The 26,537-nt window shown below is 50.7% G+C and overlaps 2 protein-coding genes across 4 annotated transcripts; one reads left to right on the forward strand and one right to left on the reverse strand.

The window, feature by feature from the left end:
• The first annotated feature begins 1,060 nt into the window (after positions 1–1,060).
• DDIT4 (DNA damage inducible transcript 4) lies at positions 1,061–2,621 on the forward strand. Its single transcript, XM_069795854.1, has 2 exons — positions 1,061–1,216; positions 1,462–2,621. The coding sequence occupies exons 1-2, from the start codon at positions 1,120–1,122 to the stop codon at positions 1,935–1,937; spliced, it is 573 nt and encodes a 190-aa protein (XP_069651955.1). The 5' UTR covers positions 1,061–1,119; the 3' UTR covers positions 1,938–2,621.
• Positions 2,622–5,818: 3,197 nt separating this feature from the next.
• Positions 5,819–25,858, reverse strand: DNAJB12 (DnaJ heat shock protein family (Hsp40) member B12). Of its 3 annotated transcripts, XR_011326787.1 has the most exons (10): positions 25,706–25,858; positions 21,881–22,055; positions 20,349–20,494; positions 17,018–17,203; positions 14,909–14,988; positions 13,639–13,748; positions 10,387–10,559; positions 9,186–9,337; positions 7,891–7,941; positions 5,819–7,788 (listed from the first exon to the last, which is right to left on the reverse strand). XR_011326787.1 is itself a non-coding variant. In XM_069795856.1 (9 exons), exons 1-8 carry the CDS (start codon positions 25,836–25,838, stop codon positions 9,216–9,218), a joined length of 1,125 nt encoding a protein of 374 aa, XP_069651957.1. In that variant the 5' UTR covers positions 25,839–25,858; the 3' UTR covers positions 5,819–7,788; positions 9,192–9,215. The 3 variants fall into 3 exon arrangements, 2 of the variants coding, with proteins under 2 accessions (XP_069651957.1, XP_069651956.1); XM_069795856.1 differs by lacking the exon at positions 7,891–7,941 and having other exon boundaries at positions 9,192–9,337; XM_069795855.1 differs by lacking the exon at positions 7,891–7,941.
• Between the last annotated feature and the right edge of the window lie 679 nt (positions 25,859–26,537).

Raw genomic sequence — 26,537 nt, forward strand, 5'->3', positions numbered from 1 at the left:
CAGAGCCTGCTCAGCTCCTCCGATAAAGCCACAGGCAGCGAGGGAGGACAAACAAAGCCCTTTATCGCCAATTAATGAGCCTTCATTTGGCTCCCCGCGCTCCTCAGGGTCTGGCTTCGGAAAGGTCACGTACGCAGGGGCAGGCACGCACGGACCCGTGGGGAGGACACACGCTTCCAGAGCAGAGGGCTCAGAGGACAGCGTCTGGCCCCCGTTTTAGGAGACCGCTGGGGGAGGCAGACGCCTGGCACCGAACAAAATCCCCAGCCCCGTCCATGCCCTCCTCTCGCCCGCCCCTCAGCACCCTCCGATTTTTAACGCTGTTTCACTCCAACAGCCCTTATTTTCTTAAGACACCTGGACAACTCCAGCTAATGGACACTGTCAGCACCCCGGGCTCTCGCTTCAGGCAGGAGCAAACCGGAGTCCGCCATGTCGCGTGCCCGGGCCGCCCCTGCCGCTCGCAAGCAGGATCAGGCCCCGCCGGTGCTCAGCGGGCAAACACCGCCTGGGAGACGAAGGGCCATCGGCCTCAAAAAGCGAGGCCGGGTAGGAAAACCCTCACGGCCTCGTCACCTGCCGTCTGGTTCGTGCCAGCCGGGGCCCGCTTCACAACCCGGGGACTGAGGCGAGGCCCGGGGTGGGCTCTGGCCCCGCGGGGCTGCCTGCGCTGAGGCCCGGGCGCTGAGGTAAGGGCCGGGGTGAGGCCCAGGCCCAAGCCGGGACCTCAGGGGGTGCCCAGGGCCCAGGCCCGGGCCCTGAGGGGGTGGCAGGAGGCCGGGAAAGCCCGGCGGGCGCTGCCCAGAGCGGCAGGCGGATCGCCCCGGCCCGCCCCGGCCCCTCCTGATGCAACCCCCGGCGCCGTTTGCAGGGCCCGGGGCCGGGCCGGATCGGGGCCGAGCCGAGCGGAGCCGAGCGCAGCCGAGCGGAGCCGAGCGCTGAGGGGGAGGGGGGGAGGGCGGGGCCTCCCGCTGTCACCGGGCAGGAGAGACGCCGCGGACGTGCCCCGCGCTCCCATTGGCGGGCGTCAGCTGGAGGGGGCGGGGACTCCCGTAGAGGCCCTGTATAAGGCGGCGGGCCGGCGGCCGGCGGGGCAGAGCGGGCGGCGGAGGCGGCGGAATGCCGGGGCTGTGGGAGCGGCTGGCGGGCGGAGAGCGGGGCCGGCTGGAGACCTCCGACTGCGAGTCGGTGGGCAGCGCCTCCGGCTCGGAGGGAGGTGAGCGGGGGTCCCCGAGGAGGGGGCGGGAGACCTCCTGGGGGACATCCCTGAGGGGCCTGGTGTGCCTCTGAGGGACGGGGCTGTCCCTGAGGGGCTGGGAGGTGGCTGAGGGTCCCCGAGGGCGGGAGGGGGGCTGTGCCAAGCCCCTGTGCCCCAGATGAACCACCCCCAAAACCCCTGGGCTCGGTGTGCCCCCACAACTGTGAGACCCCGGGCTGACCTGGCTGCTGTCCCCTCCGCAGATGCCGAGTACGCCGAGGGGGCCTCCCTGCCGGACCTGGACCTGCTGCACGACCCCGAGGACGAGCTGCTGTGCGCCAACCTGATGGACCTGGTCCAGGCCACGCTGGGCAGAGCCCCGCTGGGTGCCAAGCGCTGCTCCCGGCTCCTCATGCCGGCCCAGCTCCTGGCGCAGGTGAGGACGGAGCTGCTGCGCCTGGCCTGCAGCGAGCCCTGCGGGCTGCGCGGGGCCCTCCTCGACCTCTGCGTGGAGCACGGCAAGGCCTGCCACGACGTGGGGCACATCGCCGTGGACCCAGCCGTGGTACCCACCTTCCAGCTCACCCTGGTGCTCCGGCTGGACTCGCGTCTCTGGCCCAAGATCCAGGGACTCTTCACCTCGGGGCCGGCTTTCACGCCGCTGAAGCTGAGCACAGGCTTCAGGGTCATCAAGAAGAAGCTGTACAGCTCCGAGCAGCTGCTCATAGAGGAGTGCTGATGGGCCGTGCTGGAGAAGCGACTTACCCAAGTGCTTTGGAAGAGCCGGTTAGAGCGTGGCGGCTCCCGGCAGCCGCTGTAGTTTAGGTTAGGCTGGAGTAGGGCTGTAGGTGGAAGTAGTTTGGGCAGGCGGAGGTCCCTGCGGGGTGCCTGCCTGTGCCGGGGCATCCCTGACGCGGAGCAGACTGGGACCCAGGCGGAGGTTGCTTCACACTGTCGATGATTGTGGGATGATTGCGGTGACTGCGCTCCCGGATGCAGCAGCAGGGCTGCTGGGGGGGCAGACGGTCTCCTCCTGTTGGCTGATTAATCATGGCTTTTTTGTAACAAGGATTGTAATCAATGGGGTTTCTGGGGGAGGGCGTGTGTGTGGGAGTGAGGGATGGCTGGGCTGTAGGTCTGGATCAAAGATAAAACCCCACTGCTGGCACTCAGGCAGCTCTGTGCAGGCTCCCAGTAAGGCAGGAGATGGGGTCCAGAATCGTGTTGTGTCTTTGATCACGAGCGGGGCGTGTGAGGTGACGCAGGGACGGAGGGCAGGACCCCTCGCTGTGACATGCTGTGGGTGCTTCATTGGTTACAGTTTACACTCGTACACTTGATGTTCAAGTGCAAGAACTTCCTATGCAATTGTGTTGGGGTGGGTTTTTTTTACTTTTCTAATAAAACTTGTCTTAATTGATAACCTGCTGTCTCCCTGTTGTCACTCTGGTCTGGAGAGGGATGATGCAACCACTCCCTGATGGTTTGAAATCCCCACTGGCATCCCCAGGAAGCCTTTCCCTGGCAGGGCAGCCCCTGTGGTGGGAGCTGAAGGTTTTGGGAATGGCGGGGGGAATCCCACTGTGGCTGGTCTTAATTGCAGGCCATGGGGCTGTGACTCAGGGGGAGCTGAGTCAGGCCCCTGAGCCAGCCAGGTGCCTGCCTGTGCCTGGGGGGGAGCACCCTGGCACCCCAGCAAGGGGCTGCTGCTCCTCCCCTGGGAGCTACGGAGGGGAGTTTAGGCAGAAAAGCAGGAGAACTGGCTAAAATTGAGAGGGAGGGGGACAGGGAGGGTCATACCTGCCAGGGGGAGTGCTCCCCAGCTCCAAACACACTCTGCAAAAATGAGACCAATTACCCAAGCCTGCAATTAGAGGCACTCAGAGAAAAGGCTTTCACTAAAGGGTAATTAAGCTGCTTGGCAAAGGAAGAGCTCTTAGAAGGTGTGGGGGATAAAATCAGCCTGGAAAAAAAAAAATTTCCATTCAAATGTGAGTTTGTTCTGGCTCAGGCTTCTGTTGTTGGTTTGGTAGTTGTTTGGTGTGTGTTGTCCGTCTCCCCCCATGGACAAACAGTAACTTTTCGATGAAAATTTTCACCAAAAAAGTTGTTTCTGAAAATGACAACCCATGACCAGAGTGTTGGGAGCTGAGGTTGCTCACCCATGTAAGTACCACCTAGGAGCAATCAGCAACAAGCAGCGCTGGGCAGGTACAGCTGGAACAGTGCCCTTACAAACCCACACTGTGTAAAGTGGGAGGGGTTCCCCTGAAATCTTGGGGACTGAGGTGTTTCTCAAAGCGTCATGTGCCAGAGCATCCCTGCCTCACATGACGGGCATCCCCATGCCAGGGCCCGGCAGCATGGTGCCCTGCGGTGTTGTCCAGCAGCAAAACCACTGTCAAACCAGCGCAGGAGCCACTGAGAGGGTTGGAAAGGAAACTTCAAACCCAAAGTTTTTTGGCGAAATTGCAAGAAGAGCAGGTTTTGGCACCGCCGGCACAGGGCGGAAACGGCATGTTGCTCCCCAGCCACAGTGAGAGATTTGTGGCGTGGTGATGGCAGCGACACCGGCAGCTCGGTCTGTGCTGTCAACCCTTGCTGAGGTATATTGTGTCTTGAAGCTATATCTATAGCTCCATAAATGTATGTATTTTTATATACCGAGCTCCTAAGCGCGCAGAGGGGATGGCCCCGTGTCTTGCCGTGCTGCCAGCAGCAGCATGGCCCCGGCTCATCCCCTGCCAGCCTTTCTGAGGGTGAGTGAGGGACTCCGCATCGCATTTTTTTTACATTATTATTACAAGCAGCAATCAAGGCTTTGCAGAAAATGCCGAGAAAATGAACAAATCCCCATCGAAACTCACAAAAGCAAATGCAGAGCGACAGGACAGCCTCTTTGCTGGGGAGGTACCTGGCAAAACCCTCTGCGCGGATCCACGTGCTCCTGAAATGCCCCATAGTCACAGCCACGAGCCACGGCAGGTGAAGCTTTGCTTCTATTTATAGTAAAATGGCCTTTCCATGACAAATTTGGGGGGGATGTCAAGGTCCCCGGGGTTTGCCAGCTCCCTGGAAGGTTCCAGGAGCTTCCAGCGAGGCTGTATTTAGCCTCTCTCGGGATGGGGGGCAGGCAGAGAGATATTTTGGGACCTGGGAGGCAGTGATGGGGCTATTTGTGGCACCACCAGCATCAGCCTGGGGGTCCCAGGTGCGGTCACGGTGGTGGGGAAAGGGAGATTTTGGGGGGCATCAGCAGCAATAAGGCAAATGAGGATTTAAATCCCAGGGTAATGCTAAACCCTCATGTTTTGCCGTGAAAAAGGATGGTGGCAAGAAGCGGGGTCCCTTTCGCTCTCTACCTGCTGGAGGAGGATGCTTGTGGGGCACCTACCTTCCCCTGCTGCCTCCCTTCCTCTGGCTGCTGCCCCAATTAAAAGCTTGGGTTAATAAGCCACTGCGTGGGGAAGGAGCTAATGGGGAGCCCAAATCGCCCGCACCTTTGATGAGCGGGCAGGGACCAGCACACCGAAACACAGAGCATCTCCCATTGCTATGAGCTGGGAATGACCAGTAAAACCACCCCAAAAACTGGGGCGTGGAAGTACCTGATCGCAGATTTTAAAAAACATGACGCAGGGTCTGTGTTGGTGATACCAGGGGGTTTTGCCGGGTGGTTGCGTTGGTCTGTGCCGGACTCTCCTGGCCGATGTGCTGGTGCGGGCATTGCGAGAGGCTGGCGGGGCTGACTCACCGCTGCTGCCAGGAACGCGGCACAGAGGGGAAATGGAAGTGACGTGACCTCTGAGAAAGGGAAAAAAAAGGGAAAAGGGGAAAAAACCCCCAAACAACCCCAAACTTCCAGCCCTCTGGTGCGTGGGGCTTGGAAGGAGGAGGGGAGTGCTGGCAGGGTCAAGCCTGCTTTGGGTACTGCAGGAAAAGCCTTTTGCTGCCCTGGGGAGGGGAGATTTGGGAAAGAGAGTCCCATTTGGGACCATGGACCCTAAATCTGACCCCGGGGGCAGGTGTTGCTGTTTTGGGGCAGCAGCTGGCAGTTTCCAAGCCGCCACCGTCGGGAAGCGTGTCCGAGCTAGCCTTTCCGCCCAGGACAAAGGCAGCCCGAGCCTTCCTGCCTGCTGCCCTCCCTGGATGGGGACCCATCCACAGGGCACCTTAAAACGCCAGGATGATGCCGCTGGGATGGTGGTGTTCTGGGATGAGAATAAAGCATCTCCCAAAAGAGCTCAGCCGGAAGATGCTGAGGGACCCAGCTAACAGTGGTGCTTCGATGGGAGGGGAGGAAAGTGAGGTCCCCCCGGCCCGAGAACCAGTTGGAAGCAAAGATGTCCTGCTGAGCGGTCACTGTCACCTTGCCAGGACCCACGGCTAACTCAGGGGGCACCTCCCCCTCTCGATCTTCTCCCCATCCTTCCCTCTCCCACGCCGGGGAGGCTCCTGCAGGGCTGGAGCTCTCAGCCGCTGGGGCTTGCCGTGACAGCAAAGATGCCGAATTTCATTTACCGAGCGCCGGTGCGGATGTGAGGAAGGCGGCGTGAAGAATGAGCTGTAAAACCGGAGCTGGCTGGGGCAAGGATCCACAGGACACACACAGCTGCAGCCTTTCACGTTATAAACATTTATTTATAGATGTACAATTGTATATTTAATTCTAAACCGAGAGATACAGCCTCTGTGAGCATCCGTTAGGATCTATGCCTTCTCGCTCGTTATTATCCATGGGTATCTACTTGAAGAAAAATAATCAAAAGGTTTTGGTGGGCAGGCTCTGGGCAAGGAATGCTGTTGTGCAAGACATTCAGCACCTTCTGTGTACGTGGTTTTCGTTTAACCCCCTCCCCATGATCTCTTCATGCCAGCTAGCCTGTGCCGCTACTAAGAGCTATTTCCAAATGCTGTACTTCCACCCAATTCCTTCCAAAGGTGGAGGAATTTAAAGAAACAAAAAGAAAAAAAACCCTTAAAATCAGGTCCAGGTCATGGTGGCTGTGGGATAGTAAGGCTTGCAGTTAACGGGAGGGCTGATATTTTGCAAAATAAATAAATAGCTGAAGACAGAGCACGTGGATTCCTAATGACAAAGAAATAAAACCACCTTACCTCTCGCCTCTTCCAGCCCCTGCCACCTCACCCGGAAGCCACCGTGCTTTTGATTCATTCCCCCGAGCATGTTGGGGGACTGTTCTCACTGGAAATGTCTTTAGACAAAAATGAACTGCAAAGTACCAAAAAAAAAAAAAAAAAAAAAAAATCCAGTTTATTCGATGGAAGAGAGCTCCGCTCATGCCGGCTTTGCTTTGAAGAGATGGCTCCTAACCTCGAGCACCCTCCCGCCAGTCCTGCCTGTCGGTGATCGAGTGAGAGACATGCTGCAGAGCTCAGGCAGGGTCCGAGTAGAGCTCAGGCGCACCCTGTGATCTCCCCCAGCAAAACTTCTTTCAACAGAAGCAATAGAAAGCTCCATTTCTTATGAATTAGCAGTATTTTATGGGTCTCCTCTAGGAAACGTTAGAGATAGGGTGTCAACGCCACAGCCATGTTGCAAACGGGAGTCCTGGTGGGTGAGGAACCCCAAGTGTAGGACACACACACAAAAAAAAACACCAACAAAGGGAGACGGCTTGTGGAAAGCCCTCTTTACAGAATGAACGCTGCACGCTGATGACGAGGCAAAATTAAAGCAGACTCTGCAAAAAAAGAAGTTACGTGCACAAATAAACCCAACGACTGATGAGCAAAAACCATCCAGGACAATCCTTCCCATCACTGAGTACGACGCGGGGGCTCAGCTGACCCGCTGCAGCTTCTGCCCACGCTGCAGAACCACACCACAAATCTGGACAGTTTCCCCAATTTCTTTGTTACCCCCTACAGATTTGGAATTTCTTTTATTAAAACCCGAAAGGCAGGTATCGACATCCCAAGCCGCAGAATGCCGCTGTCCTCCAGAAAGCAAAATACAGTAACAGCAAAGTGATTCTTCTTTTAGTGTGTCAGGCAGGAAAGCACTGCAGAGCAAGACACCCTGGGAAAAGACTTCCCGCTTCCTTGTTTACCAAACCGGGCAGAAAACAAAATAATTTAATCATCCAACCCCTGCATAGTTTAAAAGTACAACATATATACAGCTATAAATTAATTCTAAATAGATTATATTTTCTTTTTTTCAAAGTTTTCTTTTATCACCAAATCGTCCAATTTCTCTCTCCGTCGGCAGTGACCAGCGCAGTTGCGAAGGATCTCCTTCTGCTTCACGGCTTCTGCAGTTAGTTTGTGTTATTTTACACTCTACGCGTCTGTTCTTGGGGTTGTGGGAGCCCAGGAGCAAGGAGACTGTCGCACACTAGCGGTGTCAGAAGGGAAGGAGGAAGACGGGCAGCTTGATTTCCTGTCCTAATCGCTGCCTGAGATGTAGGTCGAACAGCGGAGACAGGCAGAGAGAAGAAAAAGGGCAGTTGTGCGTTGCTAATTCTCCAATTCCATTTTTAAGATAAGGTTTGATTCTTTTAAATATCAAGTCTGTCACCTCGGCTCAGTGCACTTCACCAAAAGTCTTCAGGCGTTTCATGAGTCTGGGAACAAAAGCGGTAGTGGTGTCAGTCTCCAGACAATCACACGTCACCGTACCTCCCCCTTCCTTCCCCCCCCCCACCAAATTACAGGCAGCAGCTTACTCAATTGCACTATCTCAGTCCGCAGCAGGCCCTCTGCCTAAGAGCAGCTCTCTTTTCAGACCACGGGTAGAGAGAGGGAATTAAAGAAAAGCAGGTAATTAATGCCGGTCTATCATGAAAGAAGAGGTGCAGTTATCAAAACAAGAGAGTGGGCGTATCAAGATAAGAACGGTTCCAAAAACAGGATACACCCAAAAAAAGGCCAAATGCGACCCAGAGGAATTGCTTTAAAGGCCAAACTTTCAGACGCGCTCCCTTTGCCAAGAAAAACAAAAACCGAACAAAACCTCCCCTGCCAAACCTCCTTACTTGTGTCCACAATCAAGCAGCTAGAAGCCCAACGTTCCCAAGAAGTCTTTGCAAGCCTAAATGGTGTCCGTACAACTAACACTTGGTGCAAGCTTCACCTCCAATTTATTTTCTGTAGAAACCCTGTTTTCAAATAATTTTGTGGCAGGAGGAACCTGTATGTTTTACAGCCATCCCAGCAGTATCTGGTAGGCAAAATCAGCCCAGATAATTAAGCAGAAAAAGGACTCCAAACTCCATGCCAATTTTTTTCATTATTTTTGTGCAGTTCTCCCATGACCCAGCACACCCGGTCTCATGCGTGCTATCTGGGCTCGCCTTAATTCAAGCTCTTCAACCCCCGAGTCTTCCAGAATCCCCCTCAGCTGTTTTTACTTTGATTCCCAGTTTAACGCAGTAAGATATTTCTACAACCTGCTGTGAACTCTGGCCATTTGCTTTGTTCTCCTTGAGTGTCATGGGAAGGCAACGGGGGGGCAAGGAACATCTGTTTGGTAAGAGTCCGTTCCCTGTCATCATACTGCTCCCAGTGCCAGGGGATAACAGCTTTTTCAGTAAAACAGACAATAAAGCAACCAAAAAAAGTTTCATTAAAACCTGGCGGCTGGCTGCCACGGCCGGTAAAAATCTTCCAACCAGCTGAGGCACGCACGGCTGCTGTATCGAATGTGCAGTTGACAAGACTTCTGCCGAGTCGCTAACATGCCTGGAGCGTTTGCTCTGTTCCTAGAGACCCAACACTGACAGTGCCAGAGAAAACAGTGAGCTTGGAGAGAGGAGCTGAGAGTGCCGACATGCAAACTAAACAAAATCAATTTCCCAATTAATGAGTGTACGCTTGACAGAGGGGGGTGCTTCCCCCCTGTGATGGGGGTGCATCCAGAGGAGAGTGGTGAAGATCTGTGTCGCAAACAGAGATTTAAGTAAGTATGAAAAGCACTATTGTGCCCTGCTCCGCTGCCAGGGGAAGCACCACCAGCTCGTACTTAGACCTCTGCTGAGCGGGCAGGCGGTGACTATCCGTGCAGAGAGGCTTGAACATCTGACAGTCTGCTACAGCTGGGGGTGCCCATCTTCTGTGCTCGGTGGTACAGATCCGAGTCTCCGAAGTAGCGTGCCCGGTACAACAAGCCTTCCTCTGCAAAGGGAAAAGCCCAGCATTATGAATGCGATGTGGAAGGAGACCCACCTGCCAGGCCACGTCCCACCACGGGCTCTGCTGGGAACAGGAGGCACCTCAAGTTCTTCAAGGCGAGATGAAGCACAGGATGAGGCTGAGGAAATGCCCTGTGCCCTTTAGGACAGGATGGGCGTAACATCTGCTGACAGCTCATCCATCCCAGGGAAAGCCTTGGGAACCTGAAGGGACCTGCCTCTAGTCCCAGGAGGCACATGAAGCAGCCTACACAAAGGCTACCCCAGCAGCATGGGGAAGAAGAAACGCAGAGGCTCAGAGCTCGCTGCATTGACCTCACCTGGCACCACTTGGGGCTCTAACAGCCCCTCCTGCGTCCCAGGCGCTCAAATTCTACCCTGGCCACTGCTCCAAGAGCTGTGATCATCACGTGCTGGGAACAGGCAGGCAGAAAAGTCAGGTCACCCCTGGGATTTGGCAAACAGTTTGCTGCCCTCACCACACTCTGCTGCCTGGCTAGATGGCCAGATCATCTCTCGTGCTGTCTGGCTGGGTAGGTGTCCCTCCTAAACCTGCATGCCTTCAGCAGCACACAAGGCAATGTCAGTGCTGCCGCCACAGCTTTCTGAGCAGGTATGTGATGCAGGATGGACGACACCGTGGGCGGCCACACTTTCAGACACAGTCCTTGAACAACTGAAATATTACACAGAGCTATCAGGGGCTTCCTGAAAATCAGATGGCTGCAACCTTCTCCCTCCATTGGAAATCAAGAGATATCCTACTGACACGACAGGTAAGCTCCCGGGCACAACTCCTGTCTGACCAGTTCTACAGCAGCATTAAAAAACAAAACAAAACAAAACAAAAAAACCCACATACTGGATTTGTCACAAAGTCACATATGGCAAAAAAAGCCAACAAAAGAGGAAATGTGCTCACACCATGTTAAAGTATAACGTTAGCATAACTCAGTCCCTAGTTAAAGACCTTTCCGAAGCTGACCTCATGCAACAGCCAAGACCCTCCACTCCTGACCCCACACTACTCACTCTGCTGCTTCTCTTTCCAGCAGTTATTTCGAAGGTTTGCAATATAGTCGTCCTCCACGCTCCTTTCAACGTTTTTCAGGTTTGTGCCTGTGTATTCGTCTGCAAAGTTCTCAGATACGTAGTAGCTGACTTTCAAGTGCTCTGTCACTCTCCTGTGTATGTGACCCACAGACCTAGTTCAAGGAGAAAAGGCAGAACAGTGTAGGACACACTTGAAGGGCAGAGCAAAAAGCTCCCAGCTCTTTATAAAGCACAACATGCCATGATACCAAACCGCTGAAAACATACATCACTCCTATGCATCCACAGACTTGAAGGTTTGGAAAGGAGAAGCATTTCTAGTGGAAATGAAACGCCAACACAGGGAGAGAAAACCTGCCAGGCCTCTAGCTAGGTGGGCAGAGCTCTGAATACAGACGTAACTTTGAGGCACATTGCCCAAGGCCTAAACCCACTTAAAATAAAGTGTTCATTAGCATTTTCAGCACTAATTAAATCTCTCTGCAATTTCCTTGCTGACGACACCATCATCTGTTTTTGGCGGTGAGCCCCAAGGATGGTTACAAAGCTCAGAGGCCGATGTTTGTGCAGTGCAGGGTAAGAGCAGCCAGCGAGGCAGAACAGCTGTCACAGCTCCCCAGCAACCCCCCCTCGCTCAGCAAGGCTACCCGTCAGTCAAACCCAGTACCCTCTGCTAAGATATCTGCTAACCCCAAGAGCGTCAGCTTCCTCTACCACATCACATGCTGCAACGAACACTGTTGCTGCAAGAACAAAATTAGACCCGCTCTGCACTCGAGCCTGCACCAACTAGCACGGAGAGCACTTTCTAGAAGAAAATCTCTTCTTACCCTACCCCCATGGATTTGCATTTCAGACGGAGCCCTGTACTTATTTTCCCCAACACTCCAGCAAACCTAGAGATACTCACTAGGGCGTGTTTGCAAGCTGTAACACAGGACCTGTGCCCAAATGCTGGATTCATCAGGAACAGCTCCATCTGGAGACATGCCCAAAGTTTCCCATAATAAATACCAGCTGGCTGCTGCATTAAAAGCAAGCCTGATTCTTAAGCCAGGTATAAACATTAACTCATCCGGCTCACCCTTCAGTCTGTTATCAGAGTTTACAGGAGTGATTCAAAGACTCCTGCACGTTTCATCAAGGTCCAGCACTCAGGGAAGAGTGGCGGATAACCGGATAGACTGAACATGACCAAAAACCTCTCTTGGCATTTTTCGAGAGAAAGGCCAACGCATCTCCTGCAGTGCCTGCTGGCAGAGATGCAGTCTGGAAGAAGCTCAGCTCACTATTTTACCTGTCAAGACAGAGCCTTAAGCTCTCCCATAGTCCATACTCCTCTTCTGTATAAAGATCAACTAGGGAGGCTACAAAGCGTGCCCTCAAAGGAGGAGTATTTGAGTTTGCAGAGCTCCAGCAGCGTGCCTGAGTGTAAAGCATGAAAATAAGGGCAGGACCTGGTGCAAGAAACCTGCCGCCTAAGTCAGACACGCAATTAAGTCAGGCAAATTTGATGAGGTGTTATTGAAGAGCAGGGTGGCAGAGTCAGGCCCACCGCCAGACAGGACTTTCAGCAGAAAGCTAGTATTTGGAAGAGATTTACAAAGGTAATGGAGTGACAAATGGCTCTTTAGGACTCTACCTTTCTCAGAGACAGCTTCACTACCAAGAAGTGGCATTAAAATCTCCATGTGCCACTGAAACCTCACCAGGTTCAAAAGCTTCTCGCCTCCTGCTCACTGAGTTCAGTGCAGCAAGCTCCAGCTTTCTGCCAAACGACAGCCAAGCACGGCATTTCCCTTTACATCGGGCAGCAGAAGGGGCCTGGCTGCCTGTGCGAGCAAGCGAGTGAGCAGCACCGCCTGCCGGCACAGCATGCCTTTTGCTCCCGAGCTAGCTTCATTTGAAGTGCCTTGGTCACTCAGAAAGGATAACGGAGGACGGGGTTCAGCTCATTTGCTGCTCTTGTCCAAATCCAAACTTGGAAATCGGTTTGCTTGCCGCTACCCAAGCACGCAGAGACAGGGACAGTACAGGGAACAGGGAACTGAGCAGCAGAGAAACACCTGGGGCTCAGGGATGGCTTTCCTCTGACAGCTCACAAGGCTGGAAGCAAATCTCTGCCCACTTAAAAGCTGCCCTCCACTGAACGTCTTCTCACCCCATAAACTGCCTCTTCACCAGTATAAAACAAACTGGTATACATGTATAATGCTTAATTTTATAGTCCTAATATCAACTGCAGAAATCACACCTCAATACTCTTTAGCCTCTCAGAATAACCTTTAACTGTGCCCTCTTCAAAACCGCTCCATCTTTCAGCTCCAAGCACTAATGTCACAGTCTTTACCTTGGACCCAAAAGCTAAGCTGGGTTTTATAGTATTTAACATCATCAGTGGCAAACATTGTCACCTGTGAAACTAAACAGGGCCCACTGGCTGTAACCAAGTCCACCTACCCTCTTGAAATACACACAAGGAACTTCCACTGAAAATACATTAAGCTTTTGTCAAGAATGATGCAAGCAGCCAGAAATCAAGCCTGTTTTCCCATTCTTTGTTGGCACTGCAAAGTGAGTAAGAATGAAGACTCATTTCATTTGTCAGCCAAGTGAGCAGATCGGGGCATTTCCACAGGATCTAGAATGAAACAGCTTCACTTTCTCACAGTAAATGTCTGGCCATAGCTGTTTCATGGCAAGATTAGAGTTCAAAAATAGGGGACTTCTCTGGGAGTGTCTTTTACTCCTTCTTTTCTTCCTCTACTGCTTTGTACTAGGCATAAACTGAGCCCTTCTTTGTTTTTCACACCCCAGTTTAACTCTACATCTCAATTAATTCTGAATATGGGATCACAGTGCTGGGCTGCAGTCTCTCAGAGTAATTTCGCCTGTCCCTTTCTAGGACAGACACACCCAGCTGTGGGTACGGGCTGCAGAAGGTCCCTGTCAAAGAACACCCTCCCTTGGGCAAGTGAGCACCCTCCAACCTTCCCCACACCTTCCATCTCAAGACCTATTTGAGAACCAGGAGGCCTTCAATGATGTGCGAGACATCTGGCAGCAAGAGCAATGGTGTGATGAGATAAAGCAAAAAAAAAAAACCACCAACAAACAAAAAAACAGAGAGGAAAAATAGAGAGCCTAGATCCCTGCCCCCTCACACCACCATGCCCTCCAGAACCCACCCCCCTCCCCAGCTGGATAAGTTTTAGAGTAATAGGTACTAACGGCCTCTGGCTCAAACTGTAGGGTGGGCTGGAGACCATCATCTGGCTGAGAGCAGACACAATGATCAGGATGAGGATAGGCATCAGCTGGACAAACAACCCAAGGCCACCCTGAAGGAACAGAAACACACAGTGGAGTGCCACCCATACACTTGTTTGCAAGGATCCCATAGCATTGCTCTCCCTCCCTCCCAGCCCTAGCCCAACCTTGATTCTCCTGCTTTTTGCAGACATTTGGCTTAGGAAGCACCCCAAAATAACTGGGGGGAACCCAGCAGCGCACAGTTCCCCTCCAGAAAGGGCAGCATGACTCCGAAGGTCCAAACCCACTGCCCCTTCTCCAGACGTGACAAAGGGCAGAGGGGACTGGCAGGGGGAACCTTGTAAGTGAACTTCAAAAGCCTAATGCTCATATTTTGTTTTTCCAGAGCATATGTGGTTTCTGTCCTGCTTGTGCTAGTGAGCACAACTGGTTTTATGGAAAGTCTTCTCCTTTCTTCAGTGTCAGATTAAAGTAATTCCACCCCCCAACCCCCCCACGTCTTGAGCTCTCTCCAGTTCCAGCAGAGTACACTTTCCCCTTTAAGCTTGAGAAAAAATATTCAGGAAGTTCTTGTTTGTTTGTTTGGGTTTAAAAAAAAATAAATGGCTATCTCCAGAAAATAGTAATCTTCAGTACATAACCCTGGTCTCTTAAATAGTAAGTCCCTCATTCTCACTTCTCTAGATCAGAGGACTTGGAGCGCTGGAGATATACTTAGATTTTCTGTGATGGGAAAACATAAAAATAGCTTGTGCCATAAAGTGTCTTCCTTTAAGCATCACAGATTAGAAACACCCCATCTTCAATACTGGAATAAAAGGGAGAATGAGTTCATGTTGGGAGGAGCCGTGAATATTCACATTATCTGAAAAGTGGATTTACCTTTAGAAATTACAGAATTAAATCAGAAAGGAAATGCTTATTCTGTAATAAAGACAGGGACATTTTACTGGTGCAATCTTATTTCAAAGCCGCACTGCTTCAAGACACACCAGTGTTTTTCCCACTGGATGACAGCTATGAGAGTCCCTGGAACAACCACCAGTAAATTAAACCCCAACCTGGTGTAAATTCCAAAGGCAGCTCACTTCCCACGACTCCAGCTTTCTGTTCAGGGTGGTGGAAACAAGCAGGCCCGTTTCACAAGAAGGCCACACCAACTAGCTTGCAATTCACGTATTGGAAAAACCTTTAGACTCTCAGCTCCCCCCGCCTGTTCTCCACTTACGTCACCCTGATGTTCTCGTCTGTCCTGCCTCTGATGGTAGGTATATCGCATCCTGCCATTGCTGTATACGTGAACGTTACCTATAGGCAAAAGAAAAGTGTTACACAAAAGTCACAGTAAGATGGTGTAAGACGGTGCTGGCTGGCCAGTAAGGAACCATAAAAGGTGGACAAGTTCCATGTCAGCCTCACCAATAAAAACACAGTAGGAAAAAGTAGACTGGGTGCTGACAACAGCAAATTCAGGAATTTTAACCTTGAACATTGTCAGAATGGGCTTGATCTGTTTCTTTGGTTCGGGCCATACTCAGCAAAGATGTAAGGACATAGAATTGTAAAGGAATCCACGCTGCGCTCCCACCTAGATCTGGTCTGCCGTTACCACTGCTCTCAGTTCAGTCTACTTCACATAGCCGGCAGCATGCCAGCCAGTTCAGAGCTGGAAGAAGGACAGCACATCTGCCCGGCTGGGCTGCTTCCAGGCTGGAGCTGGGATGTCCCAGTGAAATGGTAATTTGAGAGAGTTGGGCTGTGCCTGAGATGTCTGCATATGTCCCAGTGCTCAAGGTGCATGTCCATGGTTTTGGTCAGCAGGCCACATGGCAGAAGCCCCTGACTCAAGCCACTCCATCATGCTGCCTTGACAGATATGGCGGTAGCTTTAGAGCAAAGCAGATATGGGACTCCACAGGAGATGGATAGAAGAATTCATTAAAAAAATTCTAGTCATCACCTGAAGCCAACATTTACAAAATGAGTTATATAAGCCACAGCTGAAAAAGAAATATTCCTAAGCTGTACTGAGTGCATAATGTCTGAAGGTGAACTGGTGGTGGGCACAGAGATCCATCTATAGGATTTTGTAGGATCACATGAAAATTCAGGTTGGAAGTGATCTCAGGAGGTCCAACCTCTCGCTCAAAGCAGGGTCAGCTATGTAGAGAGAATATCTTGCACAGGCCTCCTTGCTTCTAATTGAATTTACTTTAGGTTAAAACCAATTACAAAAAGAAATAATTTTGGCATTTTTTTCACCCTAAAAACAGAGCTCTTCCATGTCTTGTTTTAAATGTCAAAGCTACAGCTGAAAAAGGAGACTGGCTGAGAAAGCGGTCCTGAATTCTCTTGGGACAGTGAGGAAAGGAAAAAAAGACTGAGCTAAAACAGCAATCTGCTGTTTTTACTGGCATAGCTTTACCTCTCTGACAAGCAGAACATGAATGCTGCAAAAGGCTTCAAGATGCCTTCACAAGTACTTGACATTAGTGTGTTAATTCTTACATACCAGATAGGAAAGAGCTACCAGAGTAAATCTTCTCAATTGAAACAAAAATATTTGTTTTTTCCAAGTTGGTCCACAGAGGTCAAATAACCACTGCCTTCTCTGCCAGTCAAATATGACTAGAGTAAATACAAGGGAGTCTTCTAAAATACCCTTATCCTTATATTAAATCTGTGTCTTTTTGATCGGAACTGACCAAGTGAAGGAACAGTCACTCAGTTCTTTCCTGCTACCCAAACCATGACCAGCACTGTGGATAGACAGGATACAGATTTAATTTTCAATTCAAGAGGTTTAAATTATGCTCTAGAAATAACACTTTCCTCTTTTTTATGGGACACAGTAGAAAGAAGGAAGTGGACACTGATCTCAAAGAAACTGCTTCAGCTGCGTGGCAGAGCAGATACAGATCAAGAACAAGGCTCAGGTGTTACCAAAGTTTGTTCTGATGAGAAGATTTAACTTCTAAAAACACCAGGCAGAAAAGCCTCTTCAAAATAGGATTGTTTTTACAACTAGCCTTAAAACAAGTCGTTTTTTGTTCTAACATTCAACCCAACCTAATAACAGCTAATGTTGCCAGCATGCAAACAAATACCTGAAGTTGGGAAGAAGTCCAGCTCTGATGGTATTACCTGCTGGATGCTGAGTTCTCCAAGTACCCGTCTGAACAATTTAGAAAACTCTAGGTGTTTAGGTCATGTGTGAAGGAGAACACTCTCTCATCAAACTCAGCAATCCTTGCACGGCCAAAGAAATCACTACTGCACTGTTGCTCTGTCAAAAGGATCGGGTCCCATTCAAGAGATTAAGTTTTAACGTGCTTACTAGAAGGAAAACCACCACCAAAAAACATGTTGAAGAGGTCCTCGGGTGAGATGTCGGCCTCAAACCCACGGTGGAAGTCCGAGTGACTGTGTCCGTGCCGAGCAGGGTTGAGTTTCTCATCTCCAAACTGGTCATATTGCTTCCTCTTCTCTGGGTTGCTCAATACTGCGTATGCATTACCAATGGCTGAAATATTGACAATAAGGAAGCAATTAGCTTCTTTCTTCTACAGATAATACATTTCGCCCTGCAAATTGCCAGGACTTGCCTCTCTCATTACTCAAATGAGGTTCTCAACTACCCACGTCTTGTCAACTTGGCTACTTCAGCAGTGCAGCACTAGTACCTGGCACACTTCTCTGGCAAACGCAGACAGAAGGAAAACACACCAAGAGATTCAATGAAAAAGGCCTTAATTAATTCAATGATACGACTGGTATGGATTTGGTGTATGTCCCTAGAGAAACTCTCTCAGATGAATGAAATTATGAATTGAGAAGGAAATATTGGTAGTAGAGCAGCTACCCGTTTCACTTAATTAAACTTGTTATTCCTTTTGAACAACTAATGCTCAAATCCTTCAGCTGTAAGCAACTGTATAGGAAAATACGATTTTAGCTGACAAATTTTATTCAAAAGTGGCATTGAGGGAATTCAATATCATAGCCTAAAACCAGAACTGCAAAGAACTTAAATACAGGCTAGATCTCTAGAAGAGACTTTAAAACCTCCCATCACAGCTAGTAAGGAACTAGAAATTTCCTTACAACAAGAACAAGAAACTTGGCTAGAAGTTGTGTCTGTCAGCTATGAATTTCAAAATTCCCAGATGCCAGAAGTAAGGCATGTAATTACAAGGACTATTAACCAGTGCCTGTGATGGTGGAAATGTACTGGAACTAAACCCCTGCCAGTTTCCCAGGTCACTCTCCTTCCAACCTCAGCATGTTTGAGGCTTTCTACCACAATGTCTGCCTGCCACCCTCCTATTTCTGTACTTGTCTCTCTGCACGTTCCAACTTATCGCTTCCCCTCTCTACCAACTGACCCAAGAGCCTCCCCACATGACTGCAGAGCCTATCCTCTCTCCTCCCTGTGTCACAAGGAAGGAAAAACGTTCATGGCAGTAGTTGACTGGTGTATAAAAGGCAGGGGCAGAAGTGATAGAAAAGGGAGATACCTGCCCTTTGGAGGACATTAACTCCAAGATTCAACATTTTCCCAGTAGTTAGATCGAGGTGTACGGTTTCTGCTTGGACTAGAGATTTGGAGTGTGGAGGATGTAATGTCAATACTCTTGTTTTCCTCCTTGGTTATAATTAGTGCACACAGAGCAAACATTTCTACAACCAGGCAAGGAAGCTGGATGACAAGGACCGACTCTTAGCATATTAGCTTGTTCTTTCAAATTGTGCAGTTAAGCAACAAAAATGGAGCGGTTCAGGGTTTTATTCGCTGTTCTTCTGCTGACAAAGCCCAAGAAACACCTCATTCTAAATCAGGATTTTAGCTCAAACTAGCCAGGTTCAACTCTTTTTCCAACGTCAGCCAAAGGCAGTGATGCAAATCTGCCACAAGACAGACTGCAGCCAACTGCAACTATGGACTGAGACAAGGTCTCAGGACAAGACCTAATGCTTTATCAGCTGTCACTGGGAAGATGAATGCCAAAACTTCAGCTAATACATCAACATAAGAAAAAATTAACTAAAATCCTCATAGCAGTGCATATTTCCCCCTTCACCTTCTGGAACCAAACAGCTGGACTTCAGCGAGCCCTGCAAACTAGGAGCTCAGCTCAGACTGAAGGAGAGGAGAGCCAATGAGGCAAGCCTTGGAGGAGAGATAACCTGAGAGCAGATAGCTCTGCAGTGGAGGATAAAGGGCACCTTGCTTAACGCATGACTTCTGGCACGTAACTCTTGTCAAAGCCTTTGGCAAACATCATTATTTAAGATTACAAGTGAAGAAACCTGCCTTTCGCCACTTAGCAAGGATTGAAGGATAAACTATCAAACTGTGGCTTACTGCACATGCGGTGTAGATAGATGTCTGCAGAGGCTCACTCTTTAATCTGGTCCCCATACCAAAACAGGCTCTCCCAAGTAGCTGGGGGTCAGCTCATTATTTGCTAACAGCAACACACTTATCAGTTATGGATTTAAGTCTTAAAAGGCCTGAACAAACCTTACATAAGACTTTTACTGCTAAATTCATGTCTACTAGAAGCTTACCCGAATACTATATCAATACACTCACACCAGGCTAGCCTTGCTCCCTGCTCCAGCAGAAGTCTCATGCATTTCATTCCCAAGATGGCCAGAATCAAACCACACCATTTAAATGGCTTAACACTGCAAAACCAGCACTGTACAACCGGCATCAAGAAGTTCTGCGTTTAGCTCAACAATAATAATCAAACTTCCGCAGCTTGCAAGGGAAAATGGGGTTATATGTTCCAAGCAATAGCATTTCTCTTGGAAAATTACTCCGGTTTTAAGGTATCTTATTACCCAGGAAACATCCCTGCTGCATTTGTAGAGATGCCCTAAGAATTGGGCTCTTTGCAGCAGAACTGAAGCTCCTGGTGACCTGTTTGAGCCCTGGATAGCCTCAGTTGTATGGCTGGTGCAGTTTCACCCTAGAAATTTTCACCTGAGGTTTCTATCCACCAATTCCACCCGCAGCCCTTTGCAAAGGTCAGGTGCTGAGTGCTTGCTTAGAAACCTGAAGGCCTACTGGCTGCCTGAAATGTTCAATGAGTGGAAGAGTCTAAATACCAGTTCTGAAGAAGATGAGTTTCCCGCCTGCCCAGTAATGTTTCTCTCGAGGGATTCGTGAACCCAACGGCTGCCTCTGGTGCTGCACAACTTACTAGGTCTCTACTGGATTTGTCAGTAGAGAGGGGTGCACCACAGCACCTGCCCCATGCTGGATGACTGCAGGAGTTGGAGCTTCTCCCTGCTAGGTGAATGCTCCTGTACCTCTCCAAAAAAAGGGGTTGTTTAACATCCTGAGGGAATTACCTCCTGAGCAGTGTGGCAGGAAGCTGGAGCAACCCACAGGTAGGGCTGCTAGGATAAAGGGAAGGAAGGCTTCTCCTTGTCCAACTAGCAGAGGTGAATCCTACCTGTGCCAACCTGTGTTTGTTATTTTAAGTTTATGCTTTGTTCATAACACAACCAGCTCAGAAGAGAGACAACTTTACAAGGAAAAGCTTTATTTCACTCTACCTGACTCATAAGGTTGTTTTTAAGGGTCCTTGCTAGCCCAACTCAGCACCACTGCCTGATAATTGCGGGCAAATCACAAAGTTGGAAATCTTCTTTACCTTTAAATGCCTCTGTAGCCCCTGGTGCGTGGTTCTTATCTGGGTGAAACTTCAGTGCAAGTTTCCGGTAGGCCTTTTTCAGGTCCTCATCAGAAGCTTCTCTGTTTACTCCCAGAATTTCATAGTAATCTTTGCACTGCTTTACCCTGCCAGTAGAGAGAGGAGAAAACACAGACAGGTAGTTTCAGCTGTGAAAATCACTTTGCAATGAATAGGCCAACTCTGCAACATCTCACACATCACAGTTTCGATCGATGTTGTTCAGTGAACTCTGGTTTACTCAGCACTAATTCCTCAGAGGGTGACCCAATTTTTGTCACAGACTCATTCCTGCTGTGCCTGCATTACTAGCACACAAACAGTCTCACAGAACAAGTCAAGCCAGTAGTGGTAGAAGGGCCTCTCCTCAGGCAAGGATATCACCCGCAAAGGAATGTGATTGACAAATAAGTTTCAGATTCGTCATGCTCACGTTTTGGAGGCTATTTGGGAGGCACTACAAATGGCAGGCATCTATCTGAAGGATAGATGGGGCTATTGGCTTTTTTCTCCCCCCTCTCCTCAGACTCAGTTAATTCACAGACCTAAAAATAACATCAGCTGAATTCTAGAGGAAGAAAGAGGGAGCTGCCCAGGCCTGTATGTGCAGCCCAGTTCATTCTGGGTACACTCACAGCCCAGCGATGGTTTCGCCTTCTCACATGACTTTGATGAGACAGACTATGGCAGGCTGGGTTTTTGGAGAAATGGATGACGTAACAAGCATCCCTGTAAGTCCATTAGCCAGAGCAGTTCTTGTGCAATTCAGACCATGCCCATAACCTTAAACAAAGTTTACCAAGTGACTGTGCCTGCAGTTCAGTCCTTCAACTTCCAGTATTTGCAAATGGTAGAAAGGAACAAAGAACAGCTTGAAACAGGGTTTGGGAAACAGGTGACTGCATAAACATGTCCTGGAACTTTCCAGCAGGAGCTTTAGAAGTGCATCGTGCTCACAGAGTCAAGTGTCCTGCAATGGATTTCTACTTTATCGGGCTCTAAGAGAGACCATGAGCAGAATATCATCAGGAGAGAGGAAGAAGGATATGCCCTGTCACTTGCTACTAGACCAAAGCTTAAGAGCAGGAGGGCTGCCTACTGCAAGCTAGGAGCCATGACTTCCACCTACAGGATCTCAGGAGCACATGGGATTTTTCACAGCATTACTGACTGTGACATGTGAAGTCCATGAGATGAATGCATCCAAAATGTCTCTTTGGACCTCAGCCAGGAAAAGGCCTGCGTGCCTACAGTTCTAGCCCTTGTGCATGCCTTTGGGGGAAAATCTCATCCCTCGTTTTCCCAACCCAGCTGCCTCCCAGGGCTGCCGTAGCTACAAATCCTCCCAGGTATGCTTTTAGCAGCCAGCCAGTTAAAAAACACTTAATGGGGTTCAAAGCCGGAATCTTTAAAACACTGTGAAAAACAGACCGGTATCACATGATAAACTCAAACAAGCTGCGGGTTGAAGCCACGGAGAGCTGTGCACACACCTCTTCACTGCATCCACCTGGTCCTGAGTGTAGCCCTTGGGGGCCTCCCCACCAGCCTCTCCGTTGGCCGATGGGAAGTCTCTGCTCATTTTCTTGAACTGAGAGTTTGTGGACTCCCTGGATTGGGACTGGCCATTGGCTGATTGCTCGTTCTTGTTGAGTGATTCAAGCAGAACTGAAATAAGAAAAAGATGAAAAGAAAAAAAAGAAGTTAAGAGACCGCCAAGCTCAATCTGCCCTTCCAACTCTCCCATAAAGAGACCTCTCTTCATCTTGCCACCGCCCTAAGACCCCCCACCCTTCATCAGAAAGACATTCACCTTTTCATCCAAGGAACCCTTGAGCTCCTGCTGCTTCTTGCCCAGATGTGAGGGCTACTGCTAAACACATTGCCTGCTTCTCCCAATGCACGCAACCTCCATCAAAACCCCAGGCCTACCCAGCTGGACAGTCTGGGAGCCACAGTGGATCACCAAAGCAGCACATCCTTGTCCTCTCCTTTTTTTTTTTTTCCCACTTCTCTCCTTAACAGCAAAGCATTTCCACATTTGTTCTCTAGCATATTATAAAGCATATTATTCTTCTTTATCTCCTGCCTTTGCAAGTCTACTGTGCTAGGTAAATTATGTGACAATGCCACATCTTTAGAAAGCTTAGAAAATAATACTGTGGGACGCCAGTCACACACGGATACTCCCCTTTCGGGGACAGAGAACTGCAGCACTGATTGCTGGCAGCACGATAGGACCCATAACACATGAGTCAGAAGGGTGCTTTGTTCTCTTGTGCTGTCATACCTACATATTTGATGCAGGTAGAAGCAGCTGTGAAAACCACCTTCTCCCTCAATTACCAAATATGAATTGCATAAATTTAATTTTCCTTTTCTTAGGTGGGGTGCGCATGTGTATTGGGTAAAGTGCTGCAGACTATTGTCTCCTCCTTGCAAGGCTCAGACACCAACCTCCATCCTTTTCAGCCAAGAGGGGACAAACATTCAGGCCTGGCCTAACTGCACAGGTGACAATACTGTGAAACCAAGTGAGATTCCTCCAAGTGCAGAAGTATCTTTCCATCATGCGTTTCCCTGGCAGCTGGATAGCACCATCTTTTTAAACTACTTTTATCTTTTTTAAACCAAGTATCAGACTGATCTCTTCATGCCTGCAGCTTCTGAAGTTTATATATTGCATCCCCATTAAAAAGAATAGGCACACGTAATACGATTAAAACCAGACGATGTTATTTACAAAGGCATCAGTAACTTGACGAGCTTGCAGTCCTTTATCCATAGCCTAGAACTGAGAAGGACGTTTCGTCTCCTCCTGCAGATTGCACATTACAGACCTTGCACTATGGGGGTATCACGTTCTTTATGCAAGTGCAAACAACGCTTGCAGGCCAAGAGATGAGCCAAGATATCCTATCTGACCCGCACAGCTTGTAGGGGCAAGAAAAAACCGCTCGGTAATCCAACAGCCAATACAAGCAATTGTTACAGGACGAAGGATAAAAATGACAGCAGGCTAAGGAGTAGCAACTCACTGGATGAGCTTCTGAGCTTGGGGGCTTCACAGATTTCAGCTTTTGGAAAAATAAATCCTTCCTTTGCTCATATTTACACCACTAGAGTGTTCACAAAATTACAGTCTTTGCTTTTGATCCTTCCAAACCTGAAGCAAACTGCCAGTCACTTTTAAACCTCATCTCACGAGGCAGTCCCTCCCACCCCACTCTTCCTGTTTAGGGCTCAGTTCCCTACAGCTTGCCAAGAGATTTTTGGTAGTGTGGTTCCCCAAACCAACCACAGAAGTCCACGTACAGCCACAGCTCAGTTCTATTTCACTCCACAGCTCCAGTCGTATTGCTTCTGCATCCCAAAGCCATACTGTGCAAGATCCATGTCGCTGATTGTTGCCAAACCCAATGTAACTCATGAGAAAGAGATTTCCCAGGGGCACATGAACTACGTAAAGACTCAATGACCACCATGTAACTGCAGGATCTTTAGTAACATTTCCTAACTATAGACCCAAAGCGCACAGGCAAGCAACCAGCAGGACACCAAGCAAAGGGTCCTTGGACAGCACCTCAGACGTGAAACTTGTACCAGCAGCTTGGTTGGGGTCTGGCCACAAATTAGCACACTGTATTTTAACATTAACCTGCCTTGCTGCCCCCCTTTCCTCTGCTTTCCTCCCCTATGCTCCAGTTCTCTAACAGTACATAACCCACCTTTTACTCTGCCTGTCCCAGGCCACAGGATTAAGGCAAAACATGACTGCTTCACATTGCGAGCTGGTGCTTGCTGTCACCCAGATCTACTTTTCTGGCGCATGCCCTAGCAGAGCTCCACACGAAGAGCAATCCTTGTCAGAGTGGGCCTTTCTGTGTGCTATGCCACGCTTTTTCCCCTAAAAGTCACTTTTCTTGCCCAGTAATTTTGCAAAAGTGTAAACTCTGAATGGGAAGGAAAATCACACCACGTGTACAACAGGCTGATACACTGTGTTTGAGGGAACGGGAGGAGGCCTCGTGCAACCAAAAAGAGGATTACAGGACGCCTTGGGCTCTCCATGGGACAGACAAGCTGCAAAACGCAGCTGAAGAATCAAAACTTGGATAAGGTCTGTCAAAGTAAAAAAGTAAAAAACCCCCCAAACCCCTACAGACCTTTGCATAAATTTCTGCAACTTAAGAACACATAGAGAAAGAATTGTGTTTGGCTGCTTCTACAAACCACTTCCCAGTGGCTTTTGTGACACGTCAATTATGGATACCATAAGGCTTCCAGGAAACGAGATCGTTCCTCAGAACTCATAAAACTGGCAGGTTTTCAAAGAAAGCAACTTATTTTCTACGCATGCTGAAATGAACACAGTAGCTGTGCCGTGGCAATTGATGGGGGCGTACGAAACGAGAAGCAACACTCGCCGAGCGGAACAGCCAGGGAAAACAAGCCCGCTCCACCACGTAAGCTCAAACAAAGTGTCTCTGCCTACTGGCAAACTATGTTGAAAGCTGCTCAAGGAGGGGATTCTGCAGCTGCACCCAGGCCCAGCACCGTCGCAACTCTGCGGGAAGGACTGGAGCTCCAGGACAGCCCAAATGCCAGGAGAGAAAAGAAAGGAGGCTTTGGCCAGCCCCACCGAGAACTTCTCGGCCTTGCCAAGCCCCTTCTCTCCCCGCAGCCAGCGATGCTCCTGCGAGCAGCCGTGACCGCAGGCCCACAGCCTGCCCGCCGGCCAGGGGCAAAAAAACAGCAAGAATTTAGGGAGCTACTAGAACCACCGTGCTCTGCTCCTAGCGTACCTCTTCCCGCCCTCCTCTCTGGACAGAGACCCTCTCCTCACAGCCCCCCACGTTAGAGAAAAGGGCCCTGAGTGGGTGAGGGGCAGCACCGGGGAGACACACGCCACCGGTAACGGGTTACAGCCGGTGAACAGCAGCCCCGGGGAGGGGCACAGAGACCCACCGGGTCAGCCCCGGCTCCGGGGCGGGAGCGGGTGTGTGGAACACGGACAGCGGATGCCCGGCCCCGGCAGAGCCCCTCATGGCGGCGGGGGCCATCCCGCCGCAAAGCCCACTGGGAACGGCCGCGCGCCCCCCGCCCCCCTCCCGTGGCGGACTCGCCTGCCCGGCATGCCCCGCGCGGCGGCGGCGGCGCCCCCCCCCCAGGGCTCACGGCGCAGGCGCAGTGGGGGTGAGAGGTCAGGCGCGGCGGCGACGGCGGCGCAGGCCCCGCTTCCCCGGCTTCCCCCGCCCCCCCCCCGCCAACCCCGGCATCCCCCCCTCCCCCGCCGCCGCCCCCGCCCCGGCTCTCACCGCGGACCCGCGGCGAGGGGTACAAGCGCTGCGCCTTCTCCAGGAACCGGCGGGCCTTGTCGGGCTGGTTAGCTTTGGCGGCGGCCAGCGCGATACCGATGCACCGCTCCGCCTCGTCCCTGTTCGACTCCATGGCGGCGGCCGGGCGGGGGGGGGGGGTGTGGGTGTGTGGGGTGGGGAGGGGGCGGGGCCGCGCGCGCGGCCTGATGGCGTCACGGGCGCCCCGCCCCCGCCTGCACTGGCGCGGACACCCCCCCACCCCCCGCCGCAACCAAGATGGCGGAAAGCCCCGTTGGCCCGTTTGAGGCCGCTGTTCGGCATTCAGGGCTCCCTTCCCCTCCCATCGCTGCCTCGGCACCACCCCCCCCCCAAATTTAGGGCTGCCCCTAAAAAAAGGGGCATCCGCCCGCACCTCGCTCTCACGAGGGGCGATAACACCCCTTCGGGAGTTGTGTCAGATTAAGACAAAAAAGTAATTAAATGGCATTTTAAAGGTTCCTGCCTTTTAAACAGCTCCTTGAACCCGGGACTGCGCCCGGAAAGGGCTGAAGGGAGATGCTGGCCCAAGAGCAGCGCTAACGAGGGACGAGGAACTCTGCAATTAAGACTTCATGCCATCGACCCCCGTTTACGCAGCAGAGCCTGTTCGATAGATGCAGTCCTACCAGGGACGCAACAGGCTTCATTTTGTTCCAAAAGAGAGAATTTCGAGACGGGTGGCACTTCCCTGGAGGGTCCGCAGCTGCCCCGGGCTCGCGGGGAGGAGGGAGGACAGGCAGCAAAATCAACTATCGCTACAGGCAGGGTGGGCGAAACCTGCACCCCAGCATCC

Source organism: Haliaeetus albicilla, chromosome 11, assembly GCF_947461875.1.
Source record: "Haliaeetus albicilla chromosome 11, bHalAlb1.1, whole genome shotgun sequence".
Taxonomy (NCBI): domain Eukaryota; kingdom Metazoa; phylum Chordata; class Aves; order Accipitriformes; family Accipitridae; genus Haliaeetus; species Haliaeetus albicilla.

Excerpts from the sequence above, each read along its gene's own strand:
- DDIT4 (XM_069795854.1), top strand. The coding sequence starts at position 1,120 with ATGCCGGGGCTGTGGGAGCGGCTGGCGGGCGGAGAGCGGGGCCGGCTG. Across the intron at positions 1,217-1,461 it reads CGCCTCCGGCTCGGAGGGAG|ATGCCGAGTACGCCGAGGGG; the intron begins GTGAGCGGGGGT and ends TCCCCTCCGCAG.
- DNAJB12 (XM_069795856.1), bottom strand. The coding sequence starts at position 25,838 with ATGGAGTCGAACAGGGACGAGGCGGAGCGGTGCATCGGTATCGCGCTG. Across the intron at positions 17,204-20,348 it reads GGCTACAGAGGCATTTAAAG|CCATTGGTAATGCATACGCA; the intron begins GTAAAGAAGATT and ends TCAATATTTCAG. Across the intron at positions 13,749-14,908 it reads GACGAGAACATCAGGGTGAC|GGTGGCCTTGGGTTGTTTGT; the intron begins GTAAGTGGAGAA and ends CTGTTCCTTCAG.